At 55.2% G+C, this 20307-nt stretch overlaps 2 protein-coding genes across 7 annotated transcripts; both read left to right on the plus strand.

The window, feature by feature from the left end:
• Positions 1–2213: 2213 nt before the first annotated feature.
• Positions 2214–10765, plus strand: ATXN7L2 (ataxin 7 like 2). Of its 3 annotated transcripts, none has more exons than XM_042951351.1 (11): positions 2214–2340; positions 4261–4326; positions 4489–4593; positions 4998–5205; positions 5509–5795; positions 6388–6470; positions 6827–7077; positions 7874–8072; positions 8216–8337; positions 8828–9623; positions 10643–10765. In XM_042951351.1, the coding sequence occupies exons 1-11, from the start codon at positions 2214–2216 to the stop codon at positions 10655–10657; spliced, it is 2259 nt and encodes a 752-aa protein (XP_042807285.1). In that variant the 3' UTR covers positions 10658–10765. The 3 variants fall into 3 exon arrangements, with proteins under 3 accessions (XP_042807285.1, XP_042807284.1, XP_042807286.1); XM_042951352.1 differs by lacking the exon at positions 2214–2340 and adding an exon at positions 2924–3294; XM_042951350.1 differs by having other exon boundaries at positions 8828–10765.
• Positions 10766–12148: 1383 nt separating this feature from the next.
• LOC122228286 (probable transmembrane reductase CYB561D1) lies at positions 12149–16612 on the plus strand. 4 transcript variants are annotated; one of them, XM_042953275.1, is made up of 3 exons: positions 12176–12354; positions 12891–12928; positions 13520–16612. In XM_042953275.1, the coding sequence occupies exons 1-3, from the start codon at positions 12207–12209 to the stop codon at positions 14021–14023; spliced, it is 690 nt and encodes a 229-aa protein (XP_042809209.1). In that variant the 5' UTR covers positions 12176–12206; the 3' UTR covers positions 14024–16612. The 4 variants fall into 4 exon arrangements, with proteins under 4 accessions (XP_042809211.1, XP_042809209.1, XP_042809212.1 ...); XM_042953278.1 differs by having other exon boundaries at positions 12177–12221; XM_042953277.1 differs by lacking the exon at positions 12891–12928 and having other exon boundaries at positions 12149–12221.
• The last annotated feature ends 3695 nt before the right edge of the window (positions 16613–20307 follow it).

Genomic DNA, 20307 nt, shown 5'->3' on the forward strand with positions numbered 1-20307 from the left:
GAAGGCTCTTTCTCTTCCTCAAGAGCCTAGCTTGTTCTCATCCAGAAGGGCCTTGATTTAGGCTATGGCCTCTCCATGACCACCCTAAGAGGAAAGGCTACTTCACCTCATAACCTCCAGAAGGCTGGGCTAGGCCAAGTGCTGAGGGCAGAGCTGTCCTCATAGGACTCACATCCCCTCTAATCAGGGCTGGCACTACTGCTTTGCCTAGTAGGGCCTAAGGTAGGAGACCGTGTCTGGTTTCTTCAGACTGCAGGAGGCTAACAGGCAAGGCATTTGCCCTTTGCCCTCCTAAATTCTGACCCTGCCAGGGTACCCACCAAGGACTTTTTCTGAACTTGAGTTCTCCCCACTATCATGGTCATAGGTCTCCTACTTCCAGGATTGAAGATCGGGGTGGGGGGAGAATGTTGCATGTTGTTTTCTGGTGCTTGTTATTACACATTTGAATAAACAGTGCTTCAAAGCATTTGCCATGAAGGAGCCAAGCCTAGAACCCTTCCAGAGAGATTTTTTCTCCCCCTCTTCTCCCATTACTTTAAGTTATCGGACAAATATCAGTATTTCCACCAAAACATCATTCCACTCCTTTCCATGCTGCACTCAAAGCAATAGAGTCTGCATTTTCTCTTTTGGTGGCACCAATTTGTCCAAAGTAACTGAGGCTCATTAGCAGATTTACAGTAAACTCAAAAGGCAAGAGACAGTGGCTTCCACAATACTGTTTCCATTTGCTCTGTGACCCAGACAAGCTTCCTGTCAGGAGGTGAAGGCTGTATGCCTTGCCCTCTTAACTATAAAGGTTCTTTCTGAACAAACTTGCACCTCTATCCCCCTTCTGACATGCTACCTTGCATTCCCTATATCTTGGACACAATATTGCATTCAATTTCACCAAGTTCCTGGACCCCCTAGGGATCATCTGTCGTTCTCAGGTTAAGGATCTCTGCTCTCAGAGATTATCTTTGCGGTACTTAAACCTTCCCTGGGTGAAAATGAGAAGAAAGTCTGAGGTCTTGAGGTCACAGACCTTGACTTATTTGCCTCCAATTTGGTTTCCCTTTAGCTTAAGAAATTAATATGGGGTGAGGTGTGAGGAGTTGAAGAGGGAAAAGAGAACTAGTATCTCTTTTCTGTTGTGATGCGGGGGTGGGAGGTAGGCTTTTGTCTCTTGATTGTGTGAGGGTGGGAAGAAATGTTATCAGCTGAGAAGAAGAAAGAGGATGATTAAGGTATTTTCCAGGCCATAGCAAGGAAAATGACAGATCTGATGAGAAATCTCCCTATGCTGAGGCTCTGGTAGCAGCCCTTCCAGCAGAGAAAATATTCATTAGAAAAAGAAGCCAAAGTGATGGATGGAGTCGGGGTCCAGCCAGGGTTTGGGAAGAGGCGGCACAGGGTATCGATCGCAGTTCTCAGGAGGAGAGAAGGATCAGCAGAGATGCCGCAAACACCAGCAGCCTCGGGGCCACCCCAGTTCCGGGGCTGGCTCTAGCTCGGAGATAGCCTTCTGTCATCCTGACAGGTGATCTTGATCAGCCCATCTAGGTCCTTCCAAACCCAGACAACGCCACTCCAACCCTCTGCCCTGCATCAGGGCAGCGTGGGTTTCCCACAGATGAAGCACAACACGGTAGACGAGGACCCTCCCCCCCCCCCCCCACTCCAACCCTTGTGTCCTTCAGCGCATCCTACAGACTCCCTCCCCTTGCCCTTCTGATTCACAGCGCCCACCTCCCTGCACCTACCCTATTCGATCTACTGGGGAGCGAAGTCGCTTCTTGACCGCCAGCCCGGGAAGGGGCGCCAGCCAGCTGGCGGAGACACGGCTTAGAGGGGCGTCTTGGGCAGAGAGAGGTTTGGGGCTAAGGTGTGTATGCAGTGAGCTTGGAAGAGTGGGCTGGTAGCACAAAGAATGTATGCACAAGGGTTAGGAGAGGAGGTCCTGGGGCTTTGGTCTCTTTGCCCCCCGCATTTGTGCATTTTGCAGGGGCTTTTGCAGCAAGCACGGTAGGCAACAGCACGCCCTCCAAGACTACATTTCCCAGAAGGCTACGCGGGAGGGAGAGTGAGGGGCAGGCAACCTGTGCTGCGCTTGCGCAAAGAGTGAGCTGGAAAGGTGGGAGGGAGAGGGGAGGCGTGCCCGCGGCGGGGCTTGGGGGGAGGGGGCCGCGCGGCGGTGGCGCCGGGGCGGGCGCGCGTCCGCGGCGGTGATGGCGGTGCGTGAACGCGCGGCGGCAGCAATGGCCGCTCTGGAGCGGCGGGTGCCGAGTCTCGATGACTTCGCGGGACAGAGCTGGAGCTCGTGGGTGGAACGGGCCGACCTGCCCGCGGCCGACGGTGAGTGAAGCTCCCCTAGAGTCCGGGGACCCCATCACTGTCTCCCCTCCCCCTCTCCGGGCCCCCGCCAGCAGAGGGGAGCCGCCGACGGGAGCCGCCGTCCGGCTCCCCGGCCCCCCAAACAAAGGACCCGCCGGGTCCTAGTGCCCGCCTGCTCCGTCACCTTCGCGCCTCCGGGTCCTAGCGCCGGCTCACAGCCCGCAGCCCACCCTGCCCACCTCTGCTTCTGCCGGTGCCCAGTACCTGCCCCCACATCTGCTTGCCTTTATCTTTCTCTTCGCCTGCTGTCCTCTAGCTTCCGCCCCTCCTGCACCTGCCTAGGGCTTTCCCCGTCCGCAACAGTCCTCTCCACGTGTTTCCCACGCACCCCACTTCTGTGCCCCCCTCCCAACCCCCCTTGTTCTTTCGCCTTCTGCCCCACACCTCCTGCTCCTCGTCGGCGTTTGCCTGCCGGTTACAGTGCTACTGGACCACCCCCCCCGCCCCCCGCCCCCTCCGCATTAGTTCGTCGGTCCATCCATCAATCCATCCTCCCTTCCTCCCTCCTTTCGTCCATCCATCCCTCTCTGCCTGCAACCCTCAGTCCTTTCCCGGGCCTCTTGCCCTCCCTCTTGGCTCTCTCCCCTGACCCCCACCTTCTCTAGGCCCCTGAGTGCCTTTAGTAAGGGGGCTGACAGCCCCTTCTGCTGATCTTTGTCTCCTGGGCCCCAGGGGGCACCTGGCCTCGTGGCCTTTGGGGTGACAGCAGGCATCACAGCCCTGAAGAAGTTTGCAAGTGAGAAGAGGTGGAGGAGGAGACCGCATGGAGCGGTCTCTGATGACACTTGTTCTCCTCTGAGACATCCGACTCCCAGCTCAGTTCTGCCCATCACTGCATTTAAACGGACTTAAGAGTGGGAGCTGCCCCTTGTCTCTTGCATGCCTAACCCACTACCCTTCATATCTGGAGATTATGTAAGACTGTCAGCGATCTTCTCATCCTAGAAAGGGGCAAATCTATTAGTAGGCGTTAGAAGCACATCTAAGTGGAAGCCCAGGCTACCCCAGGACTGCCCCATGCTGGGTGGGCAAGGATGGGGCCATTGTCAGGGTCTGGGTGCTTTGAGAACCGGAAATGGAATCAGACGGGTTTGGTGACTCAGAATTGATTTTTTTTTCCAAGGGACAGGGAGGGGGCGTAGAGAAGGGGAGGGGAGAGGAGTGAGGTAGGGGGATGGGGGAAAGAGCTGCCTTGCACAGCTAAGATGTTTTTGTCATCAACCCAGAAACTGAGGTACAAGGGCAACCCTTGCCCAAAGCCCTCCTAAAGAGGGGAGGGGCTTGCATAGCTGACCACGGGGACTTTGAAGATGCCATAGGACCCCCAATACAGCAGTTTCTGTGCTCTGTGACCATCCTGTCAACGCAGGACCTGAGAAGCTGGGTGTAACTTTGTCAGTGCCATGGTAACCCAAGTGGAACAAAATTGCATTCATGGGGATGGAGTCCTAGGAGAGTATATGTTTGGTATGGCACAGAGTAGCAGAAAGGACCCATCTAAGAAATCTCAAGAAGGGTATAGTAAAATATGCTAAGGATTGTTTCTCATTTAAATGGGGAAGCAAGCCCAGAAGGAGATCATATTTACCCACAATCACTCAGCTAGTCAGCAGTGGAACCCTGACTTGCACCTTGGAGTGAAGGGTCCATAGGAAAGGTGCCAGGATCCCTTCTAATGGAATTAGCTCATTGCAGAGGTAGCAGGTAAAGGAAGAATGGGCGCTTGAAAATGACCCACTGAAAGCTTCTCCAAGTGGTCCTGAGCACCAGGAGCTTGTTAGGGAGTGTGGGCTTCCTACTGCTTGGCTGCCAGTGCTGGTTGGGTAGGAGTTGGGGCTCCTGGGGTAGGGGTGGGCCTTCTGAGCTGTGTTTCTCCTCCAGGGGCTGAGTTGGAGGAGAGTAACAAAAACACAAAGAAGTTGGATGCCATGACCCTCATTAAAGAAGGTGGGAGTTGACACACATTAGGGCTGGGACCTGGGGCAGATGGGGGGCTGCAGGGGTGGGGGTGGGGAAGGTATCTTCTGAGTGGGGGTAGGAGTGCTCTCTGATCTTACAGAGAAACCCTGGGATCCCCAGCCCCAGTGATAAGGACTTCTGTCATTGCAGACATGTCCATCTTCGGGCACTGCCCTGCCCATGATGACTTCTATTTGGTTGTGTGTAACCACTGCAGCCAAGTGGTGAAGCCTCAAGCTTTCCAGAAGCACTGCGGTGAGGGGCGCCCTAGGGAGGAGATAGAGGGAACAGGGGAAGGTGGAGCACAGAACTCTGAGGACAGGGTCAGTTGGGAGGTCACGTGGGTAATAGGGGAAGGCGCTGGGGATCAGAAGGTCCTGGGGGCGGTTTCAGAGGATTGTGGCGGGTCAGGGTGATTGTTTGAGCAAAATTCTAGCATCTGGTGGAATTAGAGGAAGAGCTAAAAGGTTCAAGAAACTGGATCCTAGAATTTTTGAGTCTTGAAGGCTCAGATTCAGGTGGGAAGATGGCAAATTTAAAATCTAGTCTTGGGAAAGTCCAGAGTTTGTATTGTGAGTCCATGAGCAGGGCTAGGAGGTTGGGGAAGGAGGCAGTTGATACCACTCACCTCGATTACTCTCTCCACCTCCTGGTGACAGAAAGAAGACATGGGCCCCTCAGCAAGCTTTACGCCCGGGCCCCACCCCCACCTCCAGCCCCTGCCAGCTCTCAAAAATGCCATGTAGTGAATGGGCAGGGCCCAGCTTGTAGGGCCCCAGGTTCCACCAAAACCTCCAGGGAGAAGGGCCAGGGGTCCCGGAGCCGTGGCCACCAGCCTCCTGATAAGACACAGAAGGACAACCTCTGGTAAGGAGAGGCTGGAGACTCCCTGAGACCAGCCTTGACCCTGACCCTAGCCCAGGGAGGGATTAACACAAATGCAGGCAGCTGTGGGGCCGTGGGCACTGCTCACAGCAGGAGGCAGCCAGCTCTCTCTGCCGCTCCCTTCCATATGTTCCAAGGAATATGGGGTCCCCTTTTCCCATGTTCTGCACCCCTGCTGGAGCCCACCCAAATTCCAGGGCTGGGAAGGAGATGGCTCTGGGCTAGAGTCCAGGGCCCAGGCCCAGCCCCCCTGCCCCCCAGCCCACACCCTCTCTCCATATGTAGCCTTTTCGTGCCTGTGGTGAATCTGGAGAAGATGTCCAGTCTCCCGAAGCCCGATGGACACGGAATCAGGGTGGCCCCGCCCTCTGCTTTCCTCAGCCAGCCTGGCGGCCTCACCAAGGACTCCCCTGGAAAAACCCCCATGGCAACCCCTTCTAAAGAACCTCCTGGGAGAGAGAGCATCGAGATGACCCCCAGCGAGGGCCCCAGTCACCGGGCTGAAGGCAGCCCCCCTGAAAAGGAGCCTGGTGGGGCCAGACTGCCCCCCAAAACCCACCGGAAGATGGCTCGTAAGTAGTCATGATCTTGGGGGTCAGGAAGGTAGAGTGGGAACCCTTTTGGACTGCTTTGTTCTTGGACCTGACGGAAAGGGGTCAGGAACGAGTGGGCCCGGCCATCACTGGTTGCAGGGTACGGGAGCCCATGGTCACCCCTTGATGTGGACACGTGCTTAAACTCCTTGCTTTCTAGGAAGCCTCTCTCCAGCCCAGGTTTCCTGATCAAGGCTAAGGGAGCTTATGCCCAAGCAGGGCATCACCCTGGGCTGTTGACCTTTAGCTCTTTTCTCACCTAGATCCAGGGCATCCGATCGCTCCCACAGCTGGTTTCTCTGGCATCCCACATACCTGTGGCTGCTTTTGTTTCTTGATATGTGTTGCCCTGTTTTGGACTTGGCATTGCTAAAAGGAGGGCCTGGGCTGGGCATGGGGATGGGGATAGTTCTTTCGCCCAGCAGGGAGCTGCTGGTGCTGGGAGGCGTTTCTCTGGGAGGCCGGAGCCCTGGACTTGACCGCCGGAGGCTCTTGTGTCTCAGGCCCAGCTCTCCCTAGGCCTTTCCATGGGAAATGGCCCTGGGGTTCACAGGAACTGTTTTCCCCACAGGGAAGGAGTGCGACCTCAACAGGCAGTGTGGGGTAATAAACCCAGAGACCAAAAAGATCTGTACCCGCCTACTAACCTGCAAGGTAATCCCAGTCCCACCGCACCGTGAGGGACAGCACACACACAGGTCCTGGGCAAGGAGAGAAACCACAGCGTTAGCCAAGATCCAGCTCAGAGGGTGGGAGTAAAGCCCCAGTGAAGCAAGGGGAGAGGAGGCTGTTCTCAGTGGGCCCACGGTGGAACAGTAGGTAGGGGTGGCTTCCAGATTGCCCCACTCCAATGGAAGGTTCTGGTCCTTTGGGGGAGTGAAACAAAGACACACAAATACACCCACAAACATACTCACAGCCCCCTTCTCCACTTGCCCAGGCTAGAGCACACTGCTGCCTCTTACTCCTGCTCAGCTCACACCCCCTCCCCACCCTTCACCCTATTCTAGATCCACTCAGTGCACCAGCGCCGGGAGGTCCAGGGCCGAGCCAAGGACTTTGACGTGCTAGTGGCAGAACTGAAGGCCAACTCTCGCAAAGGGGAGTCTCCCAAGGAGAAGAGCCCAGGGCGCAAGGAGCCCACTCTTGAGCGCCCCTCCCAGGAGCCCCTCTCTTCAGTCCAGGTTGTGGCAGCAGCCGCCCCCAGCAGCACCTTCTCTGCTCGCGCCAAGCAGACCTACCCATACTGTGCACTGCCCAGGTAAGTCCAGGATCCAGTCCCCCATCTGGGGACACTTGGTCTGAAACCATCAGGGACCCCGGGAGATTGACCCAGGGAGTCTCACTCTGCCCTGAGCTTGGGGGATACCTGGGGGCCCCCAGCAGTGGTGTGGAAGTAGGGGACTACCTGCTTCTAACCAAGCATACCGTAGTACCTGAGCCTCTGTGTAGCTTGCCAGTTACAGTACCTGGGATAAAAACATTTTCCCAGCTGCTTCTGACAGGCCAAAACTTGTAACTGGGGAACCGAAAGGGTCAGGGTCCTGGGTGAGGCAGTCCTACTGTATTCATTCACTGGCCCCTTCGTGTGCAGAGGCTGCGCTGGAGCCCTGGGAGAGCCTGCCTTGCCGGAAGGAGACACATGCATCTCTGCCTGTAACACAGGGGGCAGACGCGAAACAGGCTCAGCTCACAGACAGGCTCATGCAAGAAGGGGGTTGAGAGAATTGACTGGGCTGACCAGAGCTGGGTGCAGTTAAGCTCAGAAGATTTTCTGGAGGAGGCAAATCTGGAGCAGATTCCCCACCCCCCCCCCCACCCCCCAGGAGGCAGGGCCTGGGAAGTGAAGGGGCTGGGGAGAGGATCCCTTGGGAGCTGTGGCCCCTGACCTTTCCGGCTCTTACAATGTGAGCTCTGTTGTTCCCTCCCTTCCTGTCCTCCTTCCTCTTTGTCTGATTGCCCAGCAGGGTGTCTGCCCTGGCGGTTCAGGGACACCCCCACCCCGACCCACTCCTGTCTCAGTCTCATCGCCCTCACATCCCCTTTGGCCCTTCCAGGTCCCGGGCCTCCTCTGAGAGTGAGTTGGATGATGAAGGCCCCTGTGGTGGTGATGGGGACCCAGGCCTGTTCCCCTTTCCCCTGCCCCGGGGTGGGGCCCAGGCCTCCAGCGAGGAGAGTGAGGAGGAGGGGACATCTGAGGACCTCCACCTCCCCCCTGACTGCCATTATGCAACCCGGCCCCCGCGGCCACAGGCGGTAAGGACCTGGGGCAGGGACCTGGGGTGGGGGGTGGCCCAGCCCTCCTGGCCCACAGTGCGGGGAGGAGGTCAGATCCTTTGTACAGGAGCCCTCCCTGCCTCCCAGGCCCCGCTAACCACGGCCCTTCCTTCTGCCTCTAGTTCTGCACGTTTGGGAGCCGGCTGGTGAGTCCAGGATGCTACGTGTTTAGCCGCCGGCTGGACCGGTTCTGCTCAGCACTGAGCTCCATGCTGGAGCGGCACCTCAGCTCACACATGTGGAAGTGAGTCTCTCAGGCCCAGAACTTCCCTCCCTAGACCTCAAGCCCCAGACATACGTGAGCTTCAGAAGCCCTAATTCTTCTCACATACCTATGGATGTGGTTCGGCGTTTGTCGGGAAGACCCCAGATAGAACGAACAGAAGGCGGGGAAACTTGGCAGCCTGAAGCTGGGCTAAGGCAGGGCATGGGTGGGCGGTCTGGGAGGGAATCCCGACTCTTAGCCATCACTTCCAGTACCTCTTGGGTGACTAGGGATAGGGGATGTCCAAACTGCGATTTGAAACGAGGTTCTTAATGGGTGTGTATACTAGTTCATTCCTGCTTATCCCTGTGCTGTCTTCCTAACCCTCAGTTCCAGTGTCTCCCAGCAGATGGCAGCAAGGCCGGGGCTCTGTGGGCCATCTCTAGGTGGGGCGGAGAGACTGGTGTATGTCGGAAGGGAGGGCCTCTTGTTTGCTTGGCATCTCAGTGGAGCTCTCTCTCTGCTGCAGGAAGATCCCACCGGCGGCTGAGCCTCCATCCCACCTTGTCAGCTCCGCACTCGCTGCTCCCCTGAGCCCATCCTCTACTGGCAGCTGCCCCCGCCTTCCAGGCCCACCCCTCAGACCCGCCTGCCCAGCCTCCACGCCCCCCGCCAAGGACGGCCTTGTCCCCAGCTACCCTGCAGGCTCCCCCAGTGTGGCAGCTGCCTGCAGCCAGGCGGAGTGCATGGGCGGGAGCCAGGCCATCACCTCACCACTGCCTGCCAACACGCCATCCCCATCCTTCAGCAAACTCCCGCCTTCGAAGGCCAGCAAGTCGTCCAAAGGCAAGGACGGGGCTGAGGTGGAGGCCCCTTCTCGAAAGCGAAAGTTATCACCAGGCCCCACTACTTTCAAACGGACCTGCATCCTGGATCCCCCTGGAAAAGGCAAACCCTCTGGCTGCCGGGGCCTCTCGGCCAAGACTAAAACCGCCCTGGGCATGGGGCTTAATGGGACAGTGGGGCCAAGAGTGAAGCGGGCAGGGCCCCTGGACTGTCGGGGTTCCCCTCATCAGCCCCCTACTCCAGTCAAGGCTTCTCAGCTGGACAACCGGGGAGCGGCTGGACACCCAGCCAAGGCCCTGCCAACCACTTGCCTCTCTGAGGAGGAGGTAGCCAAGAAGCGGAAAAACCTGGCCACTTACTGCCGGCCAGTGAAGGCCAAGCACTGCCAGGCTGGCGCCCCTGCTGATGCGGCCTGTTCTGTGCGCCGCAAGAAGCCGGGTCCAGCCATGGCCTTTGAGGAGAAGTGTTCTACACTGAAGGTACCAGCCCAGCTCCCTGAAGAGCATGGGCAGGGAAAAGTCAGGATGGACGAGGGTAGAATACACAGTGGGGACCTGACACAGAGAAGGTGCTAAGTAAATGTTTGTGTAGGGAAGGGATGAAAGAGGAAATTGAGACAGTTCCTGGGCCATCTTCTCTAGGGAGAGGTAGGTCAGCTCTTCGAAAGGTAACCTAGCTTTTGTTTGATGGGCCTCCCTTTATCTCCAGCCCTCTCCCTTGAGCTAAAGAGATGCTACCTTTCCCCTGCCCCGACACCTGCTTCTGTTTTAATCAAAGGGCCACTTTCTGAATTGGCTGTGGCCTTCACACCAGGAACTAGAGCTACCTCTGTCCCCTGAAGGAAAGGCAGTTGGATTCCATGAACTCTGATGGGAAAGGTTTGGGCAATGGGGTGGAGTCTGGGTTGCCAAGCTGTGGCCCGACATGCTGGGCAGCAGGGTGGGCAGGCTGATCCAGTTCTTTGGTTCTGCCTCTGGGCATCAGGGCATGCAAGGGCAGGAACACCACCCAAGGTCCACATACGTATATGTGCCCACCTTGCACATGTGCCCACTTCCGGGTTTTCAGGGGCTAGGCGAGTTTTCCAGGGTTTCTGGTAAAGCCAGCAGCCAGGTTTATGTGCCTCTTCTGATGGCAGCCCTGGAGTAGCATTATATGGGCTATATCCATTTGATCTCAGCCAGGAGGACTTACTGGCGGTGAGACAGGGGATGCCCTTCCGGTTCAGGCACGGGCCAGACGTGTACCAAATCCTCTGGCACCCATATGAAAGGGTTTGGGGCAGTGCCCCACACGTGCGTGCATGTGTACATGGGTGTTTTCAGGCTGTCCCTGTTGGGCTGGCATTCATCTCTCCCTTCACCCTTCACCCGGCTTCCCTCACCAGCCCAGCAGGAGAAAAGCAAGCTTTAGCTCCAATGGTCCACACAGTGCACGGGTAGGAGGCCTGCTAGGCCCCCCAGCCTGACCGTGTCTCTTGCCTCTTGTCTTCCTGCAGTCTAAAGCCCATTAACAAGAAAGTGCCTGCCCACTGCGATGGAGCCGCCAGCACCTCCTCCCCTCCAGATCCGGGCCCCAGGCTGCTGCCGCTTTTTATAACTTTATATTATTTTTTTTAAGAAAAAAAAAAAAAACTCTTTAAAATACCTCAAGACTGTCTCCCTGTTCTGTTGCTGCTAAGAAAATGTAAAAACAGAAACGTAGAAAAGGAAGGAAAAAGATGTAATAAAATGAGTGTCCTTGCTGTCCCCATCCGCACCCCAAGAGGCCAAGATGATGGGCAGCCAGACTCCAGCTCCCATCTCTTGCCTGCAGAAGTCTCTTAGCTCTTATATTTTTGTCCTTTTAAACAATGTGGAAATGGCTGGGGTTTGTGTCATGGGGGCAGTCTTCTCTTCAGATAAGATGATGAGGCATGTAGCTCTGAGGGAGCAAGGCTAGCCAGAGTCTTTACCCCAGAGATGACTCGAGTCATCAAGGGAAACTTGACGGGGTGGGGAGCCACACCTCCGGCTCTACTCTCAGGTCTTTGCCCTGAACCTCTGTGGGAGTCAGCTAGGGCCCTTCTCCAGTCTTTCAGCCTCCATCCAGTCCTGGGCCTCCATCCCATCTCTGAATTATTGCCTCAGTCTCCAGCTGTTCCTGCCCTTCCCGCCTCTCACTAGCAGCCTTATTTTCTCAACCACTCGGGGAGCTCGAATTGAGTTGGTAACTGCTCTAAGGATGTCCGTGATTTCTGCGGGACAGCCTGTTTTGGTCTCTGTCCGTAGCCTGTGGGTTTGCCCTTCAGGAAGGGATAGGGTCTCTCCCAGGTAGGTCTCCTTACGGTGAACCACACCTTTTTGGAGGCAAGAAGGGGAAGGGTATGATCACTTACAGATCTTCTGGTGTGGGAGGCAGCAGGAATGTGGGAGGACCTGGTCCCTCAGGATCACCTGGCTCCCCAGGACTGAACAGATGGTGTGGAGGTGGGAAGGGCTGCGTGTGCCCTAGTTCTTCCCTTTATCTCACTGGAGACTAGTGCATGTCCCTCCTTTGGTCCTCAAACCTGAACTCACCAGGCACAGGGCACTAGTTTTTGGCCTTGTCCTTTCGGTCTCTTTGCTTTTAGGCGGAAAAGACTCTTATTCCCTTAACAAGCCAGAAGAAGGGATGGCAGGAGGGTGTAGGCAGGTTGAGAAATCCAGTGTTTCTAGAAGACTTTTCAAACCACTGGTCTCACACTCTTGGTTCAGTGTACGCAGTTTGTGATTGGGGTTTGGGTGGAATCAGTTACCATACGTGTAATTTCTACGGGCTACTTGAGGCGTAAGTCCTTGTGGACAGAAAGGTGCAAATGAGGTTGAAACCAGGCTGGTCGCCTGCTGTCGGGTCCCCTTCTGCCCCCAGGGCTCCCTAGGGCCGACGCGCTTTCCCCCCAGCCCACAGAGGGCGCTGTGGGCGAGTCCGCCGTACTGCCGGCGGCGGCCCGGGGAGGGGCCTCTCCCGCCGTCGCGGCCGCCTCCGCGATCGCAAACCCGGAAGACGCGCTCTAGCAGCTGTGAGTGTGCGCCGGCCCGGCCATGCAGCCCCTGGAGGTAGGTCTGGTTCCCGCTCCAGCGAGGGAGCCGAGACTGACCCGCTGGCTGCGGAGAGGCAGTGGGATCTTGGCGCACCTGGTGGCTTTGGGCTTCACCATCTTTCTGACTGTGCTGTCCCGGCCGGGAACCAGTGAGTGTGCAAGGCGGGGCGGGGCCAGGAAAGGGGGCGGAGCCGGGATGCTGGAGGAGCGGCGCCTGGAGCGCTCGGAGAACTGGCGTGGGGACCCCCGCAGTGGTGGGGGGAGGCGTACTGTGTAGGGGTAGTAAGGGCGTGGTGGGGCGGGTCCCCGGGAGGTGGGTCCTGGAAGGATCCGACTCTGGGTGCTGGGGTGGAGAGGCAGACACTGAACTGACCTCAGCTCATCAGAAGCAGAGACCCTCATGGAGAATACAAGCAAAGAAGACCAAGGTCCATTCTAGGACTGGGCTGACAGCTGCGAGGTGCCGAATGGGGAACACAAGCCAAATTGATGTATATTTGTCCCCTTAGTTGGTCATCGTAAGGCCCCCTTGACTGCTCCACTTTGCACGGAGCTCCTGATTCGTGATTGGAGCTGGGGATAGTACACTGACCTTTCCCCTATAGCCAGATTTTTTGGGCTCCAGCCAGCCACAGGGGCAGAAACAATGGTGCCCAGCCGTCAGTCTGTTCTCTTTGATTCTTAGGTCTTTTCTCCTGGCACCCTGTATTCATGGCCTTGGCGGTGAGTTTGGGCTTCTTTTCTGGAGCTGATTCGTTAGAATATGCCCGTAGGGAAGCATCCAGCCTTTGGAAGACGTGCAGCCTTTCTGAGGCTCAGAGAGGTGGGGGAAAGAGCAAGGGCCCCATCTTTCCCTGCAACCTATGATTGGGAGACATGGAGGGCCGGGCTGTAGTTAGTATCAAGTGGTTGAAGGGGGTTGGGAGAGTATGGAAAATGTATCTTTCTCCCCTAGGGTCTAAAAGGAGGAAGTAGAAGGCGTGTTGTCCAATCACCCCCCCCCCCAACACCCCTACCCCTCAAAGTTCAGGAACTTGCTAAAGATTTGCTTAATATTGGTCAAGAAGTGGGAATCATTGCCTGTGGAGGAGGAGGAGGAGGTAGGGCATGGATGTCAGCCTGAGTGATAAAACTTCCACTCGAGTGTTGATTCTCCATTGTGCCCAGAAATCCTGACCTGTGATGCAGGAGGTCCTGGTGGGAGTTCTTTGGCCTCCACCCTTTGTACTCCCTGTTTGGATGTATGAGAGCACCCCTTTTTTCTTAGGCCTCCAAGCTGGCCTGAGGCTCATGGGCCCTCTCCTGTGTTCACAGTTCTGCCTCTGCATGGCTGAGGCCATCCTGCTCTTCTCGCCTGAGCACTCCCCGTTCTTCTTCTGCTCCCGAAAGGCTCGGATCCGACTCCACTGGGCAGGGCAGACCCTAGCCATCCTCTGTGCAGCCCTGGGCCTGGGCTTCATCATCTCCAGCAGGACCCGCAGTGAGCTGCCCCACCTGGTGTCCTGGCACAGCTGGGTAGGCGCTCTGACCCTGCTGGCCACTAGTGGTCAGGCACTATGTGGGCTCTGCCTCCTCTGTCCTCGAGCAGCCAGAGTCTCAAGGGTGGCTCGCCTCAAGCTCTACCATCTGACTTGTGGACTGGTGGTCTACCTGATGGCTACAGGAACGGTGTTCCTAGGCATGCACTCAGTGTGGTTCCAGGCCCAGATCAAAGGTGCAGCCTGGTACCTGTGCCTGGCACTGCCCCTCTATCCGGCCCTGGTGATCATGCACCAGATCTCCAGCTCCTACTTGCCAAAGAAGAAAATGGAAATGTAAGTTCCTCTGAACTTTGAATGTAGGGGGACACTTGCCTTGGACTTAAATGTTTCCTCTGGTGACCTTCAAGGGATCCACTTCAGAAGTGGTAGGATTTTTGTACTTCTTAGCTGGGCCAGGGGCCACAGAAACCCAAACTGCTATTGCTGATGACGATTCAGGGGGCCCAAATGGGGAAATATACTGGGTGCAAGTGGAAGGTGATGGGGGGGGGGGGGGCCTTGGTCCTGAAGCCTCCACTCTTGATGGGACACAGAAGTGTTGGGCGGCGGTGGTGATGGTGTTGGCAGTCATTTCATGCCTGTGCTCCTGATGGAGAGTTGGGTTACGGTAACTTATGAATGAGCACAGTGGCTCTTTGGGTCTGTTGGAGACAGCAGTGTGGAGAGAGCCCATGGGTTATGGTTCCTGTAGGTTCTAATGTGCAACCTTAGGCAAGTCACATGCCTCAGGACCTCAGTTTCCATATCTGTGTCATGGGTGAGTTTCTAAACAATCTCCCAATATTCAGTGTCTGTCAGGTTGATGTCACAGAACACTCTCCCCGCTCTGGAACGGTGGCTGGACCACTAAGCAGACTCAGGATGTGATTCATACATTTGTTATTCTCTCATCCCTCTGAAGGGACAGGTCTGTCTTTGTGGCCTTCCAGGAATCTGTGCCAATTTGGCTCCTGGACTAGGGCACAGAAGGTCAGGCACTGTGGAAAGAAGGGTCCCATGTGAGGCTCTTTTGAACTCCAAGACAGTAAAGGCACTAAAGTCACTTTAAAGCTTTTGAAGGAGCAGAAGGGCATTGGCCTAACCAAGCCTATGGCTCCTGGCTGGGCGTCTTAGCTCAGTTAAGAACTTCCTTTAGCCCACCTCAGAATCTGGGCTTGAGGGCTGCATGTCATGGGTTTGCACCTTCCCCGACATGTGTTCTCAGTGGCAAAGTAGTCCTGAGCTTCTCATGTTCAGCCCTTCCTAGGGCTCACATTCTTGCCTTAGCACATAGCTTTATGTAGGTATTCTGAAACTTTTAGAACAAACTAAGAGCTAAGGAAGAGGGGTAGGGCTTTTCTGATCTGGGGAAAACAGTCTCCCTGGTCCCTTTCTCAGCTAAGCTTTTCTCAGTTGCGGTCTCTTGCCAGCTCTTTGGTCTAGGAGGGGGCTGAGTTTGTTGCCAGTTGGCAAAAAAGGGCTGGGCCCTCTTCCCTGTAGAGACCCCTCCTTGTTCCAAACTGAAGCTAGTTCCCCAGACCATTCTCAGTGGTGAGGGCTGGATGCCAGACTGGTTAACTGTGATCTGGCTTGGTCGCAGAGATGGGACCTCCATAGATCATGACAAGGACTGAAGACGGCTAAGCCAGAAAAGCTGATGTTGAGGCAAGTAAAGACAGCTCAGGGGATACTCTGGGAGGCCTGGGTATAGGGGCTGGAGCTCCAGGTCCCAGAAGCAGGGCAGGCGTTCCTAGATGGCAATAATTTAGATGTCCCAGGTCTTCCTAAGATGTAAGACCTTCCTGTCTGGGTGGCTCGGAAGCAAGGAGGTTGGTATGATTTAACAGTCCAGGAATTGGGACTGCGAGGGCACAAGCATCCTCTGAGTGGATCTCATTGGGTCAGATGGCATCTCCAGGAGCTCTCCAGACCCAGAGCATCTAAAGGGGGTCTGTGCTGTTCAGAGGGTGATTATACCTGTCTTATTGTCTGCTCTTCTCTCTCAAACTACCCAATGTGGTCTGAACTTGGAGAAGATGGTTCCTGGGGCATTCTTCCCTAGTGTCACTTGGATCAGGGACTCCATCTCCTCTCCCCCTGTCACAGCCAGTGCTGGGAGTCCCATCCTGTCTACAGCAGGGTGACAGGGCCGGTGAGGTTCACCAGCTTCTGCGAGCCAAGCAGGCAGCGCCATAAAGCCTGAGCCTGCCTGAGGTGTTGCCTCCTCCCAGGTGGTGCGGGGGCTGGTGGGCGGGCGGGCAGGCGGGCTGACAGCCGGCAGTTTGCGTGGGCTGTGCCAGCTGATGTCTATTCCCAGCCCTCGGAGGAAGGGGGAAGTCATTTATATTCTGCAGGAGGAAGGGGCGCCAGCTGTCACCTATCTGACCAGGAGGCCTGAAGGGCAAGGGCACAGGGCCGAGAGGAGGGCACAGGTGGTCTTCTGCTTAGCCTGACTGCAGTATAGGGAGTAGGTCACCAGGAGGAGCTCTTCTTCCCGGTTGGCCAGGTTGTGGGGGGACTTCTGCCCCCCTTCTCTGAATCCCATCACCACCTGCCCTCACATCCTGGGCCAGCAGCTGGACAACCATTAGACCTCAGTGCCAGGGCACTCTTCCTCCAGCTGGGAAGAGGTAGCTGCCTGCTACATATGCCTCCTGCTTGTGTGTTTCCTCCTCCCTACACCCTCTGTTTCCCCCACCTCTCTTTATCTCCCCATCTGGGATATTAGCTGGGCTCCTCAGCAATGAGGCAGAGGCCTTGGGGGAAGAAGCGAATGTCTGCCCTTTTGCCCTTGTTCCCTGGCTAGGGAAAGCTGCTAGTAGTCAGCCTGTACTGTCTTTTTTAAAAAAAGCCAGGGTGCTCAAATTAAAAAAAAAAAAAAAAAAAAAAAAAAAAGCATGTCATTTGCACAAATTTGCATATCAGGCTCACTAAGACTTGATTCCAAATATGATATTTTAAACTCAACCTTGAGGACATTAGAAATGTAGATGTTTTTTGTAACCAAATCCAAATGGTAACAGGATTACCAGTCTGGGTTCAGACCCCCTCCCCCAGCCCCCATCTTTCCCGTAACCACTCCCCTTGAGCCCCACCAGAGCTGGGGTTGGTGTTGAATGGCAGGAGCCCTGTGTCTTGGGGAATTAATTCTTCCAGCCTCACCTTCTTGGCTGTTCAGCTGCATCAAAGGTAGGCCACCGCCCCTTGCCAGCCTGTTTCTCCTCTCCCTAGCATCTCACAGGGCAGACTGCCCGTCCCAGTCCCTGACACCGGCCTGTCCCTTCTTTCTCATTGTCTCCACCCTTCCACCCCCGTGCATGGCTGCTCTGGGTCTTGTTTTTCAAACCTCACTGTGGGAGATCTAGGCATCTTCCCTGAGCCAGCTGGCTGCTGTGCCAAGGCCTGTTCAGAGTTAACAATAATCATTAGCTGCACAGTGCTGGGGCCTTTCAGCTCCAGGGCTCTAGGCACTTGCAGGCTGAGTCAGCCAGCCCTCACCTTCCCCTTCCTTCTGGGCAGCTAGAGTGTAATGGAATGGGGAGGGGGTGGTCAGAGTCTCACTTCCTAACCATGGCTTGAGGCTGCTTTCCTTTGGGAGTGGGCCTTGAGCTTCCTCTGGGTATATTACTAAGGCCTTTTCACCTGACAGAGATCAAGACGGGAACACAGCGTAGGCTCTGCTGAGAGTGGCAGTGGCCGTTGTTGACCCTGAACCTCCAGTACTCCTGTTCTTCCTTCTGTTATCTGTCTTAACTTCCAGAGGACACCCCTGGTCCTGATGCCCCAATCTCAGCATTTCTGGTGGCCCTTTGCAACCTTAGGGAGCAGGGAGGCTTCTGGGGTAGTGCTCTACTCTTCCTGTATCCGGTTGACCTAAGAGCCTGTGTATCATGCAGTAAAAAGCACATTGGCCTGGGAACCAGGAGGGCTGCAGTCTACATTTGCTCAGCTCCTAACACTGGTGTGGCTGTGGGCAAATCACTTACTGTTTGACCTACCTCACAGGGATGTTGTGAGGGTTTGATGAGAAAATGCATGTTAACAGGCATTGGAAAGTCCAAAGTATTAAATGTAAACAGGTGATAGTATGTTCTTGTCCTTGACTCTTTCATTCAACCTGGCTCTGGGTTTGATGCTTCTTTTATAGGGAGGCGATAAAGTTACGGCTAAGATGCTTAGAGGACCCAAGTCCCTGGCAGCTTGTGTCGTCAGCCATCCCGAGAGCACACACACATTTCTTCCTTCTAGATGAAAGGTCAGCTCTCATCCACTCCTGTCAGGAAAGCCACCAAGCCCGGCAAAGCCAGCCCTAAGTGCTGCTAGTTTCAAGGCATGGGGCTGGTGTAAATCCAGAAATCAGTGCAGTTGTTCCCTCATCCAACCTGAAGTTCCTGGAACTGGTCTGTCTGAATCTCTCCTACCTAATTCTACACTTCTGAGGGAAAAGTGGAGCAGGCAAGCCAGGGAGGCAGGAGCAATAGTAAGGGACACAACACCGCCACCCTCTCTGGTTTGCCCTGTAGCCCCAGACTGAGCAAGGCCCGCCTCAGGCCCTCAGGCCCGGCACTGGAGATGTAGAGCTGACACACAGCCCCTAGCTTGTTCGCAGGTTTTTTCTCTTTCCTCGTTACAGGCTCTTGGAGTAGGATCACAGTCCCCTCCTCAAAGGACTTTATTGGAATTAAAACACACACACACACACACACACACACACCCATGACAGCAGTTCTATTTAAATGTCAAATTAGGGGAAGGATACTTTCCATTCCATTTGAGAACTGCCAGCAGTCTGCTGGGAGTGCACAGAGAGAGGCAGGAACAACAGCAGTGCAGAGGCTCCAGTATTCAGTTTTTTATCTCAATTGTTTTTTTTCTATCCTGGGATCCAGCAGTGAGACACCAGTCAGGTGTTGTGGGCATAGCCTGAGCAGTTCTCACCAGCACAGGCACAGAGCAGATATAGGTGACATACAGGAGGACAGAGCCCCAGAACTGCCCTGGTGGGTGTTTTGAAGTAGACAGTCCCCAGCACTGGGCTAAGCTTAAAGCAGACCCAAATTACATCCAGTAAGAAGCCTTCCCCCTAGATATCCACCCAGAAGGCTTGGCTAGTCACCAATGTGTAGGGAATAAGAGTTCCAGTTTTTAATCTACCCGCTATTGTCAGAATTTCCCAGATGATTTTTTTTTAACCTCTGCTAAAAGCAGATTAAATAGCTACTTCAGGCCATTCCGTGGTACCAGAGGATTCAGCTCTTTGTCCCACTGAGTATACATGAGGGGCCCCCAGCACCCGTCTCTTTAAAGCAGGTTGTGAGTTATCTCACCGGGCTCAGGACTGAGCTGGGCCTTTCTAGCTAGACCCCACCCAAAGCAAACTGGCCAAGTGAGGGACCAGTGGGAGGTGAGGGAAAAGCAGCACCTAGTTCTGTCCAGCTACAGTGCTTCCCTCTCCCTCCCCGTGTGCCTACTTGCGTACACACACACACACACACACGTGCATATACACACCCCTAACTTTGGGGCCAATGACTCTCACCTTATGCATGCCAGTGCTGTAGGGTGCCTGGAAGGCTCCCTGCAAGGCTCTGTGTCCTGGCTCACAGAAAAATGGTTCTCAGACTGTGGTTCCACGCCCTCTATGTGTGGGACAGTAACCACACTGACAGACTAGAAGGCCTCAGGGCAGATCTAAGTATCTTTGCCACTTGGTATTTCCTACCTGACAGCGTATAAGCCTGATGAAGGGGCTTGATGAAGCGGCTGCATTAGCCTTCCTCTCTCAAGCCCCAGGAAAGGACGCATCTGGCACAGGCTCACTGTAGCCAGACCAGAAAAGCCAACCTTCCTACTGCATAGGCCTGAGCCTTTTCTACATTGTGGATGAGGAAAGGAGCTTCACGGTGGCTTCCTGGGAGACACGGTAAGTGCTACAAGAACTACAACTGCAGAAGGGAAAGAGGTGAGAGGTCAAATGGAAAGGAGAGTAGGCTGGCCAACGCAACTGAACTTTCTACTTCTGTTCCACAAGGCAACTGTCCTGTTAGCCTCCACCACTCCGCCGAAATGCCACCTAAGAGGAGCTGAGTGCTACAAGACATGGTAGACAAAATTGCACGTCTTGGCCAGAATCTTAGTGAACTTCTTGTGGTTTGGGGATGGGGGTATGGAGCTGAGGTGCAGCCATGGCCTTGGGAGGTAGGAGAAGGGAGCACCACAACTTTGCAGGCTCAGAGACAGGGCTTGGCACAGGCCATGACAGAGGGGAGAACTCCCAGCAGTATTCCCAGACCTGTTCTCTTTACCAGCGTCCCCTTCTTGGCCAACCTCAGCCACAGCAAAAGCTGCTTTGAAAAGATGAAAAAATGCTATTTAAATGTAGACTGTGGGGGCACTCTGGCATCAACATCTGCCATTGCGCTGACTGCCAGCCCTGATTTGTCTGATGTAGCTGGAGTGAGGTGTCTCCATCCCTTCACCACTTTGGTTGTTCCTCATGAAGAAAACAAGACAACTTTCCAGACAGCGGAGGGCTGCCCTCTGGCCAAGATTTTATCAATGTAGGAAATTAGGTAATGATTC

Source organism: Panthera leo, chromosome C1 (assembly GCF_018350215.1).
Source record: "Panthera leo isolate Ple1 chromosome C1, P.leo_Ple1_pat1.1, whole genome shotgun sequence".
Taxonomy (NCBI): Eukaryota; Metazoa; Chordata; class Mammalia; order Carnivora; family Felidae; genus Panthera; species Panthera leo.

Coding starts and splice junctions, on each gene's coding strand:
- ATXN7L2 (XM_042951350.1), top strand. CDS start 2,214: ATGGCGGTGCGTGAACGCGCGGCGGCAGCAATGGCCGCTCTGGAGCGG. Junction 5,206..5,508: donor ACACAGAAGGACAACCTCTG/GTAAGGAGAGGC, acceptor CTCCATATGTAG/CCTTTTCGTGCCTGTGGTGA. Junction 6,471..6,826: donor CCCGCCTACTAACCTGCAAG/GTAATCCCAGTC, acceptor ACCCTATTCTAG/ATCCACTCAGTGCACCAGCG.
- LOC122228286 (XM_042953275.1), top strand. CDS start 12,207: ATGCAGCCCCTGGAGGTAGGTCTGGTTCCCGCTCCAGCGAGGGAGCCG. Junction 12,355..12,890: donor GCTGTCCCGGCCGGGAACCA/GTGAGTGTGCAA, acceptor TTTGATTCTTAG/GTCTTTTCTCCTGGCACCCT. Junction 12,929..13,519: donor CTGTATTCATGGCCTTGGCG/GTGAGTTTGGGC, acceptor CTGTGTTCACAG/TTCTGCCTCTGCATGGCTGA.